Below are 17,805 nucleotides of genomic sequence, written 5' to 3'. Positions count from 1 at the left end.
GAACTGTGTGTATGATCTGAACATACTGAACGCTAATCACTGATTTTTAGGTGAATAAAAAATGAAAGACCGAATGGGGCCTAGTATCGCCTAGAATTCATTTTAATTTCTCTGGTTGGCATTAACAATACCTTGGTAAAATCAGAAGTCATAAACCCTCAACAGTCTCTCAAGACTATTAGAAGTTGCTTTAGAAGTTGTACTGTGTAGAGCAGAGCTTCTCAATCTGTGGTCCATGAAATCTTCTCCTAAAACCCATAGGACTGCACAGTTAGTTGAAATAAAGTTAGAATTATGATAAGTCTTATGCAATTACTGCACTGCAGAAGGCTGAAATTTAATTTAATAATTAGATAAACATAGTCTGTGTGTGTAGGGTGCTTCAACGCTTTGTGTCGCCTAATACACATTCTTTAATCATGCGTGATGTTCTTGTTTTTAGCAGCCTCAGAGTGACTTGAAATATATGCACATTCCACACAAACTCTATTTCTAATGGTATTTTGAGTTTTGTTTGTTTTTGGTGTGATGGTTTAAGCTGGTCCTTAGCTTTTCATGAGCATGGTTTAAACTGGGGTGCGTTTCCCGTATAACAACGTAACTCGCTGATTAACCTCCATAGTATGATGCATTGTTGTGGAAACGAACTAGCTAGTCACGACAGGTTCCCGAACACGATCACATCTCCGTCGTTTGAACCACATTAGGTTAACAATGTAGGGCCGTTGTTAATGACGTCACCGAGTAATAAATTCTGATATTTAACTTATTAGAGATCTCTAAAATGCAGCTATATTAAACATGGCACCCTTATGACTAATTTATTATTTTTTATTCCCTGTCATTTCACTTCATTTGATGTTTGATTCATGGCGGATTCCTTTTTACTTAATACTCACGGGTTCCCTAAGGCATTCATCCACATGCGCACTTTTCAAAAACGGCGCTTATATAGGACACGCTAAAATACTTAAAATATATAGATAGAATGGAACATATAGATTGTTCTGCATGTTAGCTTGCTTAATTTGTTGAGCCCATATGTCTTACTAACAAGGAGCTATGCTTCTAACAACAGGTGGAGAGCTGTAATTCCAACCATGTAAGTTTGTGACGCTGTTTGCGAATGTTCGTTTGAACTATGGTTTCGGGAAACACCAAATCGTTGAACTATGTTGGTAACGACGAAACTTGCGACCATAGTTGGCTAACGATGCTTTTGGGAAATGCACCCCTGGTCCTTAGCTGGTCATGAGCTGGTTTAAGTTAGTCCTAAGCAACTAGCTCCTGCTCAGGACCAGCTTAGGACGAGCACACGACCAGCTTAAACCAGCTCAAACCAGCAGCCATGCTTAAAAACGTACGTAACCAGCATATGCTGTTTTTTCAACAGGGATGTTGCTTCAGATGCAGCTTCTGTGTCATCTTTGCTGTGTAATGATGGTGGAAAATGTTTGTGTATAGAGAAAAACATTGCTGTGTTTATGATTATATTAATTTCTGAGAAATGATTTGCGGTCCGGATGGAGCCAATACGAAGTACAGATCCAGGCTGCGGGCCCGGTAATTGCTGACCTCTAGTCTAGATCATATGGTCACTTTATTTTTCCCCTGGTTGGGCCTCCCACTGCGGTTTCATTTAGCTGGCAGCGTGCTCCTCATTTGATGTGTGTTTTAATGATTGGTCATGCCGGCCGACTAGTCTGCTGTCACAGATATATTATTGCATCTCTTTCATTGTGCATGGAAAACCATGTTCCCCAGACACCCTGGCAGCATCGGCAGGCGTAATTAACAGAGAGCTGCACCGTCATTCCCATCTCTTATTTGCTTTTGTTATCTGGCTGGGTCTTTTTGAGGCACAACATATTCGGGTGAAGATAGAAATCGTAGAGGATGCAGAGACCCCACGCTCCGTCTCGCGCTGTGTTTAGAATTATTAATCAGAGAGTCTGGCATCGGGAGCGGACGCCTCGCGCTAACAGATGCCACCGATGGCCTCACTGAGCTGTCAATCACCTCAGCACGGGACCAGACTGAGGATGGCGTTCGTCCGGAGCTGAGCTCGTTCACGTTGGAAGCTGTGATAGGACCTGCTTAGAGTAATGAGGTATTGATGAAAGATACAGAGCGCTAGTGAGTCCAGGACCGTCTCTGTTCTGAGCACAGACTGTGCTGCCTGTAAGCACAAGTGTGATACCGCTGAACACAAACAGCCTAAAAAAAAAAAAAAAAAAAAAAAAAAAAAAAAGAACAGGGCTAGGAGAAGTAGGCTCATAGCAAAATCCTCAGTATCCGTGTGCTTGTGTCCTTTCACAGTGGCTGCCACTATAGCAAGTGTGTAAAAAGTGCTGAGAAATTATACAAAGTATGATCAAAATTGAAAGAGCATTTTTTATATTTAATTCTACATGGTACACATCATAAATATGATGCTAGTTGTGTCCCACAACCTTTTTAAGCATGTTCTCTTCTTGCTTGTTCTTTTCATGTTCTTTTTGCTTTGATGAACTATTATTTAATAAGGCTAACCTAGCATAAAAAGTAGCTAATTTTGCGTCTGTTAATGTCATTTAGTTCAACCTTCAAACCTCATGTTATTTATCGGAAATGTATTACAATAAATACATTTATAGACAAAATTCCAAACTAGCCACAATGGAGTGGTAGCTTAATTTACTTAATTTGTTTTGTTTTTATTTATTTTAATAACTTTGATTATATTTTTAATGGAAATCACAACTGTAAAATTGCTAAACCACAAAAATTATAGTTTAAAACTGTAAACTTTTATACTCTTCTAAATTTTGCTGAATGATTCTGAACCAAGCAAAATATGTTAATTTACTAGAGGTTGTCACAAAACATTAACTGCCTCATTCTATTAAAAAATGTTTAACTATTTGAATGCATTATTTAAAAAAAATGTTTGAATGGATGATTTAATGACTCACTCATAAATACTTTGCTTGTTCCATGACTAAATGGATCAGCATTTTGAATGAATCTCTTGAATGAATGATTCAATGACAAATTTTAACAGTCGTTTGTCGCCACCAAATGGTGAAACAATGTAATTAACAAATGTTATTTGAAGCACCAATTACTTTCAAAAGGCGATTTGCCTCATTTCACACCATAGACACTTCTGTGATAATATGAGTGACTGTAAAACCGAAATTATACTGTGTGGTTGAAAACTCTTTGTGAAGTCTTTTCATACCGGATTTGAATGTTCCAGTATGACTTCATCAAAGGTTTAATAAACACAAACAAATCATTGTCAATCAGAAATAAGATCGCGTGGGTGTTTGAATCGAGATTGCGATCTTTTAACGATTAATCAACTTTAGTTTTAAATGTTGACAATCTGTTTTGCTAAAAGTTTTTATTTTATTTATTTATTTTTTTAATATAATAGAAGTAATAATAGTGCTGTCAAATCGATTAATCGCATACAAAGTAAAAAAAAAAATGCAACTTCAGCGATTATGTGCGATTTAGTCGCAAATCAAAGAAAAGTTTGTATTTCAAGCCACTTTTGTGACTTTTCTTACCTACAAATGAGTGCTCCTCTGCTGCCATCTACTGGTTATAATGGTGATTTGGTGAGATATTTTTTTTATTTTACGCAAGTGTTTGCTACCAGATATGTATATTTTGGTCACCCCTTTAAAAATAACACAACACTCTCTCAAAAGGTTGCACAAACCCTGAAATTAATAATTTAATACATTCAACTATTTCTGCCACAACACTATTGTTATAGTTAGCGTTATTACTTCTGGTTTTCTGACGTATATCAGTGCTGGAATTTAAATTCTGGACAGAATTTAAATTCCTTATTCATTGTAAATTGCAAAATTATTCAAATTGCAACCTTATTCATTCTGCAGCAAATGCAAACGTTGATTCAAAATTCCCGAGTAAATGTGTTCTAAGCTCGGACAAGTTTGTTTGCATTGTAGTTCGAGCTGATAAATGGTCCGCGCTGCACAGGTCAAATGAGTAGCACGGTTTTGTTACGCTTTAGTTTTGTTTGCTATTCAATGTTTCTCATATGCAACAGAAATGGCAGCACTTATAACTTGAACAACAGTGTGGTTGCACCAGTGTGACCACTCACAAAAATGAGTCGCACCGGCAGAAAATGATTGCAGTCTGGAGCCCTGTACATGCATGTGTGTGTATTTATAGATTTGCTGGATGTGATTAATCGATTTGACAGCACTAAATAATAAGAAGAAGAATTTGTAAAAATTCCTGACCCTATTTTGAACTGTTTATGGAAAGACTGGAGACAAGTCTGCCATAGTCACAAATTATTACATTTTAAAAGTTGTAAAAAAAAAAAAAGTCAAGAACATACATTTGTTGTCGAAAACAGATGAACTGCTGACTTAAACCAGTATTTTAGAGCAAAATCTTTTGTTTTTTAAGTCACTTTCATATATGACTGTAGTGTGACACTAGTGTATAAGCTTACCTGTGACTGTGTCAATTTTGTTTTTATCATGGTTACAGTTTTTAATTTTTTTTTTTAATTGCTTTACATGAAATAATCTGTGTTGCTGTGATTAAAGATACATATCTTCACTAGGATGTATAATCATGGCAGCAAGTTACATTCTACATTGAAATACATTTAATTTGCAGTTTAAAGAAAAAGGTCAATTCACTTGTTACAGTAGCTCAATAAGACAAACGTATTAAGTATATATTTCTGTCATGATGACCAGTGAAAAACACACTTTGGAGGTCTAAATGAAATTGCAGTAAAAAAGTATGTTTTTTTTCTATTAGGAATGTAATTAAATAAAAATATTCTGTATCAGTAGTGTTTGAGGGAAGTACAAATGTAGTAATGATGTACAATTACTCACACGCTTAAAACCCCTGCTCAAGAGATAATATTAGATTGTCCGAGCTAAGTTTAGCATTTGCCTGGCTGTGCTGCTGTTGACATGCAGTGAACTTGTGCCGACAACTTCACCACAGGTACTGGTGACAAACAGGCGTGAGCGACCCTGTTTGACAAGGACATGTTGGGGTTGTCAGAGCAACAGGAGCTGTCAGCGCGGCCGGCGTGAAAAACAAGAACAAAGCGCAGGGAAGGACAGAGCCAGTGCCACAATAACATCACAACAATATCACAGGACTGAAGCTTTTCTTGAGTGGAAGTGTGCTGCCTGACAACATTATCTGTGTCGGCTGCCGTCGGCTGACAAGTGCTTTGATGGCTCTCAACCTTTGTTGCACAAGTCGTGTCCATATTAATGCGATTGTGACATCACTCACAGTACAATAGCCCATTGCCAGATGTCTTACTGGGACATTATTACCTCCATACATATTTGACTCGCTCAGACGTTTAAGAATGATGTGTTCAGAGCTCTCGACTTAAACTGTACCGAGCCGAACCCCCATCTTTAAATCACACCCAAATGGCTTTCGTTGCGAGCCGACTGATGTCTTCTTATGATATTAGGTTGTCAGAACGGAGCACAGATGACAAATTCTACCTGACGTGCCATCCATTCAGCCAACAGGTGGAAGAGCTGAAAAAAGTGAGGGTGGCAGGAAATGCCAGAGGCTTAGGGAAGTGCCCATATGTACATAATTAACCGTGCAACATGGGGATGAAAAAAAGATGTGCCGTGATTGAATTTATCTCCCCAATTTGGGAATAGTGTGGGTGATGAAGATTGTTTAGCACGCCGGAGTGAGGCTAAAAAAGAAGCTGTCTCCAGCCATCAAATGTTAGAAGTGGAGTTCTGAGCCATGCCAGCGAAATGAATGTGGACAAACGTACGGCTGTGATCAATGAATGGGAACCTGCTGGGAAAATGAGGTTAAATGTAATGTGATAAACACTTCCATCTGTCTGGCTGATCAGAAAGCCGCTCGGCTTTCATTAGGGAATCCTGCCATCCTGAGCGATGAAGAGAGGAAGGCACAGGGAGGATTGTGCTGCTGCATAGGTGCACCCAGACACCTGTAGACACAGTTGCTCTGATCCCAAACCCAGTGAGCTGCCTAGCTGTCTGCTGATTGCTTATAAGGCAGCATCCCGATATGAAAGACTGTCAGAAACAGCACTCCACTCTGAAGACCTAACTTACAATAGAGAGCAGTGGGAATGTACTAAAAACCCCCAAAACAAGCATTTTTGCAGTACCAGTTCTAGGGATTGAAGAAAATATCGATACACTTGAGTATCGCAATATTTTGTTACTAGCGACTCTGTATCAATTCTCAAAAACGGAATATCAATATTTAAAAGTGACAACTTTTTCATGTTTTTGAACATTAATGTGTGTTAGCAGTGTATGTACAAATCCACCCTATAATCATAAAAATCCATGCAGTGGTTTTTAATTAATCTGTAAAACTAATATCCCCTTTTTCAAATCGAGCCGTTCTCAGATGCCGTCACACCGACAGAGGCCGCTCCCACAATAGTTGATTGACATGAGCGTCTTACCTCAGATCAGCTGTAACAGTCCGACCTCCATTGTTTCGCTGCCGAGCAGGGATGTAAGTTAAACAAGAGTATCTCTGATTGAGCGATTGAGGTGTTGTGTTGCTGGATGTAATAATGAACATAGTGGTCATCAGTTAGCAAGTTTCACGGCTAAACGTGCTAAATGCGGCTAAAGTAAACAATCTCTCGGAGCAGCTCGTCACTCCACAGAGAGAAGAGAGGGGCGGGGTGAGCAGAGCTCATTTGCATTTAAAGGAACAATCCCTCAGAATAGGATGATTTTTGCAGAGCTCATTTTGACAAGGTAAAAAGGGTGTTGTTTTACACTACCATTGAGAATTTTTAACCAAAGTATATTATAGACTTTTCATTAAGACCCTAAAGAATCATATCAACATGTGGAAAAAGATGTGCACTCAGTACTGCGCATGCGCTCTGGCTAATCTCACCTGAAAAATAATCTTTTTTAAATGCTATTGAAGCATAAGGAACAATATGTATGAGGCAATTCTTGTCAGATTTCATTGGTGATTTCAAATATGAAATTTAATTATAAGTTTGGTGAACAGTTTTGGAGAATCTGATGTTTCCCCATTCAGAGAAGTAGGTGCTGCATTTGTCTGCTGAGAGGCGTCTCAAAGATGGCCGCAGAGTGAAATGACTTGCCTTAAAGCGGCTTTGATAAAAATACAGTCGCTCGTTGTTTGTTAATGTTAGTTAGAGAACAAGGTGTCTTACGAGGCAGCAAAATGAAGATGTTTATCTTCTAAACAGCTTTTGCATTACAAGTATGCTTATGTCATGAAATGCTTTAATTTTAATGCTTAAGAAACATCTTTTATTATGATCAATGTTGAACAGCTGCTTAATATTTTTTTTTTTCATATGATTTCATATGATGAATATGTATGATTTTGTTTTAATCAAAAAACCACTAGAACTACGTAATATATTTTGCTGACTTGTGTACTTACATTATACCAAATGTTTTGAAGAATGTTTAAATCCGGAGAAATAAGAGTTTTAACTGGTGTCCAATCCCTTGTCATAGCATCACCTGCCAATGATGACTACACCTTTGTTTCTTTGTTTGTTTTGAGTATGCACCATCTAAAAATTACATACGGTGTGTCTATAATTATTGTTTTACATTTAATAATGTTTTCCTGTATTTGGATAGGTAATGCAATCCGGCCCATAGCTCTGCGTGCGGTGTCAGCTATAGCCAAAGCACTTCCAGGCTTCCCGATCTTGGCTACCGGTGGTATTGACTCGGCCGAGTCAGGATTACAGTTCCTCCATGCTGGAGCATCTGTCCTGCAGGTAACCACTTATATTCATCACCAACTACCATCAGCTTCACCTGTTTAACAGACAGCCTTTTGTTTACCAGTCTAAACGTGTAACTACATCTGTTCCACCCCTCGGCTTAGTAACCTCCCTATTTATTGTTCCACAGCATGAGTAAGAATACATTATTTTTGTTTCATACAATATGCAAGCTTAAAGTCAGGGTTTAAACATATACATTAAGGAGCCGGTTCTAATCAATCCTTAATAAGGAGTCTACTAACGGCTACACTCACACAGAGCTGCTACAGCCGAGGAGCAACAACAATCTCCAAGCAAATTGCAATTTACAACATGGCTCTGAACAAGTTGTTAGTGCAAATAAACCCATTATCTCAACATGATGCCACAGCCTCCGAAATCTCTTTTTAAATAAATAAATCAAAACACTCTCATTATGTGCAGAAATAACATTTCACAAGTGCCTGGGAGTTCTGGGGGGGAAAAAGACTGGAATTAAAACATTTTAATCACACCCACATGTAATAGCAGAGTGCTGGCTCGTAGTAATAGGTGAAATTGTAAACTAGCCAACTCCTCACTACACTATAGTTGAAGCAGTGTCACCAGCGGGTTACAGGAAAACATCCGAGCTCCATCTCTTGCTTGAATTAGATTAGTCCAATGAGCCGCTCTGGCGAACAATGTTAACTTCTCACAGACTCACAAGACAAACAACACATGTGATAGTAAGCAATAAGAAAAGTGTTATTTAGCCGACACTTCTGCAAACAGTGTTTATAAAGCTCTGTACACATACAGTGGTGCTTGAAAGTTTGAGTCTGAGTTTCTGCATTATTATGACACAAAACATCATCAGATTTTCAAATCCTGAAAGTTGACAGAGAATCTAATCAAACAAATGAAACAAAAATGTATACTTTGTCATTTATTATATATAACAGTGTTATATATCTGTAATGGCAAAAGTATGTGAATCATGCTTTCAATATCTGGTGTGACACCATTTTGCAGCAATAACTGCAGCTAAATGTTTCCTGTAACTGCTGATCAGTCCTGCACAATGAAATGTAGGAATTTTAACCCATTCCTCAGTACAGAACCGCTTCAACTCTGTGATATTTGTGGGATTCCTCATTCGAACTTGCTTTAGGTCCTTTCATGACATTTCAATAGAATTAGGTCTGGACTTTGACTCTTTGTTCTTCTTTAACCGTTCTTTGGTTAATTTGTGGTTCTTGCTGCATGACCCACTTTCTCTTGAGATTTAGGTTTTGGACAAATGTCCTGGCATTTTCCTTTAGTATTTGCTGGTATAATTCAGAATTCATTGTTCCATCAATGATGGCAAACCGTCCTGGCTCAGATGCTGTAAACAGGCCCAAACCATGATACTACCACCACCATGTTTCATAGATGGGATAAGGTTCTTATGCTGGAATGCAGTTTTTCTTTCTCCAAGCATAATGTTTCTCATTTAAACCAAAAAGCCTCAGACTATTATATGTCTTGCCTTGGAGTGATCTTTGTTGGTCCACCACTCCTGGGGAGGGTAACAGTGGTCCTCAGATCCCCCCATTTGTACATAAACTGACTGTGGATTTGCGGAGTCCAGACTCTTTAGAGACGGTTTTGTAACCTTATCCAGCTTGATGAGCAACAACAACTCTTTCTGATGTCCTCAGAGATTTCCTTTGTTCGTGCCATGATCCACTTCCACAAACATGATCAGACTTCCTTAGATCACTGTTCTTTAAAGGGGTCATCGGATGCAAAGTTCACTTTTAGATGTTGTTGAGTGTGTGTTGTCAGTGTATGTACACATCTACCCTATAATGGTAAAAATCCATGCAGTGGTTTTTAATTAATCTGTAAAAATAATATTCCCTTTTTCAAATTGAGCCATTCTCAGATGCCTGTCGGTGCGACGCTCCCATGATAGTTGATTGACATGAGCGTCTTACCTCAGACCCGCCTTAAATCAGCTGTAACAGTCCAACCTCCATTGTTTCGATGCTGGAGCAGGGATGTAAGTTAGACAAGAATATCTCAGATTGAGCGATTAAGGTGTTGTGTTGCTGAATGTAATAATGAACATAGTGGTCGTCATTTACTCCCGACATCTGAGCTGCTGAAGATGCAGTGGATTACGTTTGTTTGTGAAGGGAATGCGCCTTCCAATCTACATCCTTTTATGTTTGCTTGAGTCATTTGTAATCCAGCTTCACTTACAGCAGAAGTGAGTATAAGGGTTTTTTTTTTAAGAATCTTTGCAATCGCCTTTCCTAATAATGTGCTGGTTAGCAAGTTCAGCAGCTAAATGCATCTAAAGTAAACAGGCTCGTCATTCCACAGAGAGAAGAGAGGGGCGGGGCGAGCAGAGCTCATTAACATTTAAAGCAACCTCAACCAGAACAAGATGATTTTTGCAGAGCTGATTTTGACAAGGTAAAAAGGGTGTTGTTTTGCATTACCACTGAGAATTTTTAACCAAAGTATATTATAGACTTTTCATTAAGACTCTAAAGAATCATATCAACTTGTGTAAAATGGGCATCCGATGACCCCTTTAAATAAAACAGGGCACACACTGATACCTGATAGTCATCCCAGTGATTGAAACACCTCTGAACAGATGGACTCTAATTTGACCATTAAATTAACTGCTAATCCTAGATATTCACATATTTTTGCCACTCACAGATATGCAATATTGGATCACTTTCCAGACTAGATAAATGAAGAAGTGTATATTTTATCTCATTTGTTTGATTGGGTTCTCTTTGTCAACTTTCTGGATATGTGTGAAAATCTGATGATCTTTTGGGTTATATTTATGCAGAAATAAAGAAAATTCTAAAGAGTTCTCAGACTTTCAAGCACCACTATATTCCACTACAGTATAGTGATCAAACAATTACATTTTATCATCTTTTTTACATAAAAGTATTTCACAATTTGCTGAACATACTGCATTTTAATATGAAGATGTTTCCAGTTTTAAAGCAAACATCTTATTTTGATGCTTTTTTACATAAAATGGCATTTGTAATTTTTAATAATTATTCAAATTAATAATCCCCAATACACTTAAAAAAAATTGATGATAACAATAAGTACAATAATTGAGACAATTATCTATTGTCGGTATTCTAAAAATATGTTAAACCTACCAAAAATGCAGCAAAATTAAATGTGTTTAATACGGTAATTTTATGTGCACTTCAGCATTTGTTATCCAGGGTGACTTGAGAAAAATGAATTCTAGGGTTTACCTGCCTAATAACAACTGAAAACAGAGCTGCTCTATTAACATAACTACTTTCATTTGAAAGCCACTTTTCATCTAATTTATCTTAAAGCCACTTTTCTGTTTTTTATCATTCAAAATAAAAAAGGGAATGAAGACAAAATCAGAAAGCATGTTGCCTAAAAACAGCACATTAAAAGCCTCTTTAAATACAATTGGATATGTACACTGTCATTCAAAAGTTTGGGTCAGCAAGATTTATTTTTCAAATAAATTATTACCTTTATTCAGTAAGCAGTAAAGTTTGAGTAAAGACATCATTATAAAAGAATTCTATGTCAAATGTTGCTCTCTATTCATCAAATAATTGTGGGGAAAAATGCATTTAGCAAAAATATTAAGCATCACAACTGTTTTTAACATTGATGATAATGAAGGTTTCTTGAGCAACAAGAATAATGAAGCATAATGTATCACTGAAGACTGTAGTCATGAATGCTGAAAATTCAGCTTTGCCATCACAGGAATAAATTACATTTTAAAATATATGAAAATAGAAAAGTATGAACCTTGGTGAGCATAAAAGACTTATTTAAACTTATTTATCAAACTTTTTTTTTGTTCCACAGATTTGGACCATACTGATACAAACATTTCAAAATTAAAATACCTTGAAGTCAACACAAGTAGCAGTCCTCAGTCCAATTCAACATTCTTTAAAGTCAGCATGAAGTCAAAATAGATTTTTTTTATTTTTAAGGAATATTGCAGTGTTTATAATAAATTATTCATACATGCACATGATTTTTTTAGACAGGGCAGCCAAAACACTACTGCAATAGTGAAGTCTTGATGTGACAAAGGTGTGAATGAGATTCTCACCATCAGTGGGAGAAAGAATTCGCATAGCTTAGAGATGCTGTTAAAGTGATAATATGCTGTTTTACAAACATCGTTAGTATAGTTTAACAAAACGTATCTGTCAATCACGAATCCTAATTTGGATTTATTTATTATTTTGTGACTTCATAGATAACTCGTTTAGATACGCCACAATAAAAAGTCGATTTACTTTCAAAGAGTTTTTAGATGAAGTGTGCTAATTGGTTTGTGGGCATCTGGTACAAGTAAAAAATTGTTATAATCATTTACATACTGATGAGGGATACTGATTCATTATGCCAGCTAATAGATGCACACAGTGTTTAAATAATAAAGGACTTGTTACTGAGCCATGGGGAATACCACAAGGGTTGTGTGCACCCAGTGCAATGTGGTGTTTACTGTCGCTTAAGTAAGATCTAAACTAATCTAGAACTGAGCCTACTAGGTCAGTCAGTCAAGCACAATCTTAACAGGTTTAAAGACAGCAAAAGATCAGATAGTTTTAGGATTGACAGATTACCTTATTAACTTGCAGATTTGTTAAAAGGGCTATGGTAAGGTCAGACTGGAATGTCTCATTAGGATTATTAATGTGTAAGAATACAATGTTTTCAATTATTTTCAAATGCAAGATTGGAGAAGAATCAGGATCACTTTGCTTCACCAGAGGCCTAACAATTGGTGTCTTAAAATTGTTGCTGGAGGAACTGATTATGTTCAGGATGTCCAGTAATTAGGAGTTTAAAACTGTTCTGAGCAAGTTAGTGTGTAATGGGTCAAAAAAGACCCTTAAAGAATTCATAAGTTATGTGACCTGGGCAAGTTTATTAAGGTTGATGAGTGAGAAAATGGACATATTACTTTTTATAGCAGTAGATGGAGAGCTTGAAACCACTCCAAATAGAGAAGTGCCAGCTATGGTTTGTCTGATGGTAGCGGATTTTATCAGTGAAGAATACTGCAAACTGCACTTTTCCGTTGGGAAACGTTTAGATGATATTTGAGGTGAGGGGTTAAACAGCCTCTCTATGGTGGAGAAGATGAATCTAGGATATTCTCTGTGTCTGTTATAGTTGAGATTGTCTGGCAGACTTCATCTAGTTATTGAAGGGGTCATATCATGAGGAATAAAACGTTGCTTGATCTTTAGAGAGAAAAAATGTACAATGAAAACACTGCGACTTTTAAAATTTCCTCCCTTGTCCAAAAAGACCATTTATTGAATCCACAAGCTGCAAAATCGACTCATTTTGAACTTCCACAACTGATGTCAGGGAGACATATATATGCTGCAGTTTTGTAAAATATGGGGTTGGTAAAATGTAATGTTTCTGAAAGAAGTCTCATATCCTCAGCAAGGCTGCAATTATTCTATTAAAATAGAGTATCATCTAATATCAATTAACAATTAGTATTATTTTAAAACATAACTTATTTATTTGATGGCAAAGCTGAATTTTCAGTAGCCATTACTCCAGTCTTCGTTGCTAATATGCTGATATGATGCTCAAAAAACACCTTTTATTATTATCAAAGTTGACATCAGTTGTGCTAAATATTTTTATGCAACCCAGGATTCTTTAAATAGAAAGAAGAAAGTAAAAGAAAGTATTAAAAAAGAAAAACATTTATTTGAAATATAAGTCTTTTATGAAAGCCCGTTTCTGCCACTGAATAAAAAATACAAAAGGGTAATTACGACTGTTTATCTCACAATTCTGACTTTTTTCCTCACAATTGCATCATATGGGTTGTAAAGTCAGAACTGCATGATATAAACTCGCAGCTCTGGCCTTATTCTTTTTTTGTGTGATATAAACTCGCAACTGCAAAAAAAAACAAAAAAAAACTCAGAATTCCAAGATTTAAACTTGCAATTATGCATTTTTTCTCAGACTTTATAACTCATATCATGCAATTATAAGAAAAAACGTCTGAATTGTGAGTTTTTGTCTTGCAATTCTGACTTTATAACTCGCGATTGTGAGTTTATATCATCATAAAGTCAATTCTGACTTTATTTATATTTATATCCCAGTTTTCTGACTTTGTAATTTGCAATTGTGAGTGTATATTATGAAATTTTATGAAAAAAAGTCAGAACTGTGACTTTATGACTTTATTCTGACTTTATAACTAATATCACGCAATTCCGAGAAAAAAGTCAGAACTGCTCATTTTTTTCTTGCAATTATGACTTTATAACTTATATCACACAATTATGAGAAGGTCAGAATTGCACCTTTTTATCTTGCAATTCTGATTACATAACTCATATCACACAATTATGAGAAAAAAGTCAGAATTGCAAGTTTTTATTTCTCACAATTGCGAATTTATATCTCACAATTCTGACTTTAGAACTCGCAATGGTAAGTTGAAAATCAGAATTGCTCGTTTTTATCTCGAAATTCTGATTCTATAACTCATATCACTCAATTATGAGAAAAAAGTCAGAATTGCGAGTTTTTATTTCTCGCAATTGCGAATTTATATCCCAAAATTCTGACTTTATAAATCGCAGTTTATATCATGAAATTCTGAGAAAAAAATCTGAACTGTGAGATGTAAACTTATAATTGCAAGAAAAAAAGAGAATTGTGAGATAAAAACTCGCAATGACCTTTTTTCATTTATATTTTATCATATATCATTTATATATTTTTTTTTTATTCAGTGGTGGAAATGGGCTTCCATTGTCTTCCACTGACTTTTGAACAGTAGTGTCAACATTTACATATTCTAAGTTCAGAAACAATGAACTAATAAGGAGACAACTGAATAGGCGTTATTCTGAATAGGAATTATTCTTAAACAGTAGAATGAACTAAAGCGTTTAAGCTGTTTCTGGCTATGTGTATCTCAAAGGTTTGGCCATTTTTTCTCCAGATTTCAGAGCTTCAGTGGATAGGAAGATTATCAGTAAACAACAACTTAAATGAAATGAAACTTAGTCCTACTGCTCTGCAACCACACAGTCAGCTTTCTTTCTATTATGCTGCATTGAGCTGTTGAATACACTCTGGTTTTAAGAAGACCCACACACACTAAAAAGATGATGTGGATAGTGTAATCACTGGTCTTTCACGAAGTCTGGGCCCTGAAGTCTGTTTATCTGTGCATATTTAACAGGTGTGCAGCGCTGTGCAGAACCAGGACTTCACAGTGATTGAGGACTACTGTTTAGGCCTGAAGGCGCTGCTGTATCTGAAAAGCATAGAGGAGCTGCACGATTGGGACGGCCAGTCTCCTCCCACCATACGGCACCAGAAGGGCAAACCCGTCCCCCCGCGTGGAGGAGCTCGTCGGAAAGGTGAGTATCTCAGTGCCTGGTCGCCTCGGGCTCGTTTTAAAAAACGAAACTCTCTGTGGTGTTTTTTCTTCTGGTTAACCTTTAGTGATTTGTGTTGCAATTAAAGAGGCAAAATCCTCCTGGTGTGGAGATAATGCTTTATTGAGTCATGAAGGATGTTTAAGGTTGTGGGTGTTAGCAACATAGCCGCGAGGATGATGCTAAAAGGCGTGAGAGTAATTTACTTTCCTCTGCTTGGCGTGAAAGAAGCCCCAGGCTTCTTCAGACCGGTTAGTGACCCCATGACCATTTGACCAGTGGTGGCTCTCAGCTACGCTGTGCTGTAAAATGCGGTGTGAAACCCATCTAGTTTTCCACAAATCTAACATATTCTTCTGTGATCGATATCAAGGAAGAGACGTTTTTATATTCCTTTTCCATTTTGGGTTTTAGTTGTGAATTACATTACACACAGAGAGCACAAAATGTGAGGGTGCTGAAATGTTAGATAATCAAAGCTGGCGTGTTTTTCGACTGGAATTACCATATATTTATTTTTAATATCACTAAATTATTCGAATTGTGATTATGTTTGTCTCTCTCTTGGTCGCAGCCAAACTCAACCCTCCATTGAAATTTCACAGTTGCACAAAGAGATATTTTCCCCATCACTACACCATATTCACGCAGCATAAAAACGAAAGCACACAAACATATGCAAATGTTTCTCTCTCCATAAACAGCTTTGTGCTTCTGTTAAAAGTGATGGAGGGGGAAAAACACTGTGAACTGATAAGTGCTATTCCTCGACTACGACATGATTTTGAAAAACATGAGGGGCGAAATATCTCTTTCTCTCTCTCTCTCTCTCTCTCTCTCTCTCTCGTTCGTGCCAACAGGGTGTCTATAGAGCCCTGTCCAGAAACAAACACACAGTTTTGGGAAAACTAGAAGTAGGAGGAGGGTGTTTAGACACTTTCATTTGCTTTGATTACAAAACATTGGAAGATCATATATGCAAATACGCTGGAAGAAACATTTTCTAAATCATTCATTTTTTTCTTGTCTAGTAACAATGTCTAAATATCTGTAAAGATGAGGACCATAAACTTCAGAACGTCATAGGGGCCTGGGCCTGAGGGGTTAATTTCATGAATGTCTGGTGATTGGCTCTGGTGAGGACATTACACACAAAGAGCACAAGGAAAAAACGCTAGTTTACGCTGGTTATTCCCAGAGACGTGGCTTGCACATGAGGCTGTAGTATTAAAGCATACAAACCCCCATAGATGTAAGGCTACGTTTAAACTAGTGGATTTTTGTTATAAAACGTGCCCCCACTGACACCGGGCCTGGTCGTTCAGTACCAAATTTCAGTACCTAAGGGGGTAAATCTCGGCAACTTTAATGAGCCAATAACCATACAGCATAGTTGATGTGCCTCTGTCAAGTGCTGGTGATTGGCTCTGGTGAGGCATCAAGTAAAAACGCTAGTTTACACCAATTATGCCCAGAGACATGGCTCGTGCATGAGGCCTTAGTGTATAAGCATACAAACCCCCATAAATGTAAGGCTACGTTTAAACTAGTGCATTTTTGTTATAAAACAACGCTTCCACTGCATTTCAGAAAAGATATCCATCCACACTACACAACCCAAAATGCATGTTACATGACATGCCCCCATTGACACCGGGCCTGGTCATTCGGTACCAAGTTTCAATACCTAAGGGGGTAAATCTCGGCAGCGTTAATGAGCCAATAAGCATACAGCATGGTTGATGTGTCTCAGTCAATTACTGGTGATTGGCTCTGGTGAGGCATCAAGGAAAAACACTAGTTTACGCCAATTATGCCCAGAGACGTGGCTCGTAATGAGGCTGTAGTGTGCAAGCGTACAACCCCCATAGATGTAAGGCTACGTTTACACTAGTGCATTTTTGTTATAGAACGACGCTTCCACTGCGTTTCAGAAACGATATCCGTCCACCCTTTACAACCGAAAATGCACGTTACGTGACCATTCATGCACACTGTAGCATCATGCTACATAAGACAATTTATAAAATTTATACTACACTTTTACTCAAAACTCACTTTAAACCACCACTGAGTATTTGTAATTAACTTCCAATTTTGATCTTATCATTTTACATGTAAACACATTGTACTGTTATGAAAATAGGCAGAATCTCATGAAAATCACATACAAATCATATACTGTCATAATCGTGTGTTTAATAGCTTCATGTTTTATCCATAAAAATGTTTTCCTGGGTTTCATTTGTACAGTGGGTTTCTTATGTACAGTACACCGGGTACAGTTGGTACACTTTTTGCTTTTTCCATTACCACACCAAAACTAGGGACTGAAAAGAAGTGATTTTTCTTTAACTTGTCTACTAAAATATAAATAAATATTAACATCGATAAGTAGGTCATATGTGCCACAATTAGCTCGTAAACACAAGAAGCTTTTTTGTTCCAACTGTACCCATGTTGGGTAAAGTTGAAACAGTACCCGAGTACAGTTGAGACACTCATCCGTAATGCTGTAAAGCTGTCTAACCAAGTCATTGCATA

The 17,805-nt window shown here is 37.1% G+C and overlaps 1 protein-coding gene across 1 annotated transcript in view; it reads left to right on the top strand.

Annotated features, from left to right (window-relative positions):
• dpydb (dihydropyrimidine dehydrogenase b) overlaps positions 1 to 17,805 on the top strand; it is a 176,146-nt gene that overhangs the window by 140,992 nt on the left and 17,349 nt on the right. Inside the window, 3 exon segments of the mRNA XM_051126299.1 lie at positions 7,665 to 7,807; positions 15,063 to 15,215; positions 15,217 to 15,243. Coding sequence (XP_050982256.1) covers positions 7,665 to 7,807; positions 15,063 to 15,215; positions 15,217 to 15,243 — 323 coding nt within the window.

The sequence above is a fragment of the Labeo rohita genome, chromosome 2 (genome assembly GCF_022985175.1).
Source record: "Labeo rohita strain BAU-BD-2019 chromosome 2, IGBB_LRoh.1.0, whole genome shotgun sequence".
NCBI classification, from domain to species: Eukaryota; Metazoa; Chordata; class Actinopteri; order Cypriniformes; family Cyprinidae; genus Labeo; species Labeo rohita.
Note: the sequence above shows the minus strand (reverse complement) of the source record. Positions and strands in the feature narration are given on the sequence as shown.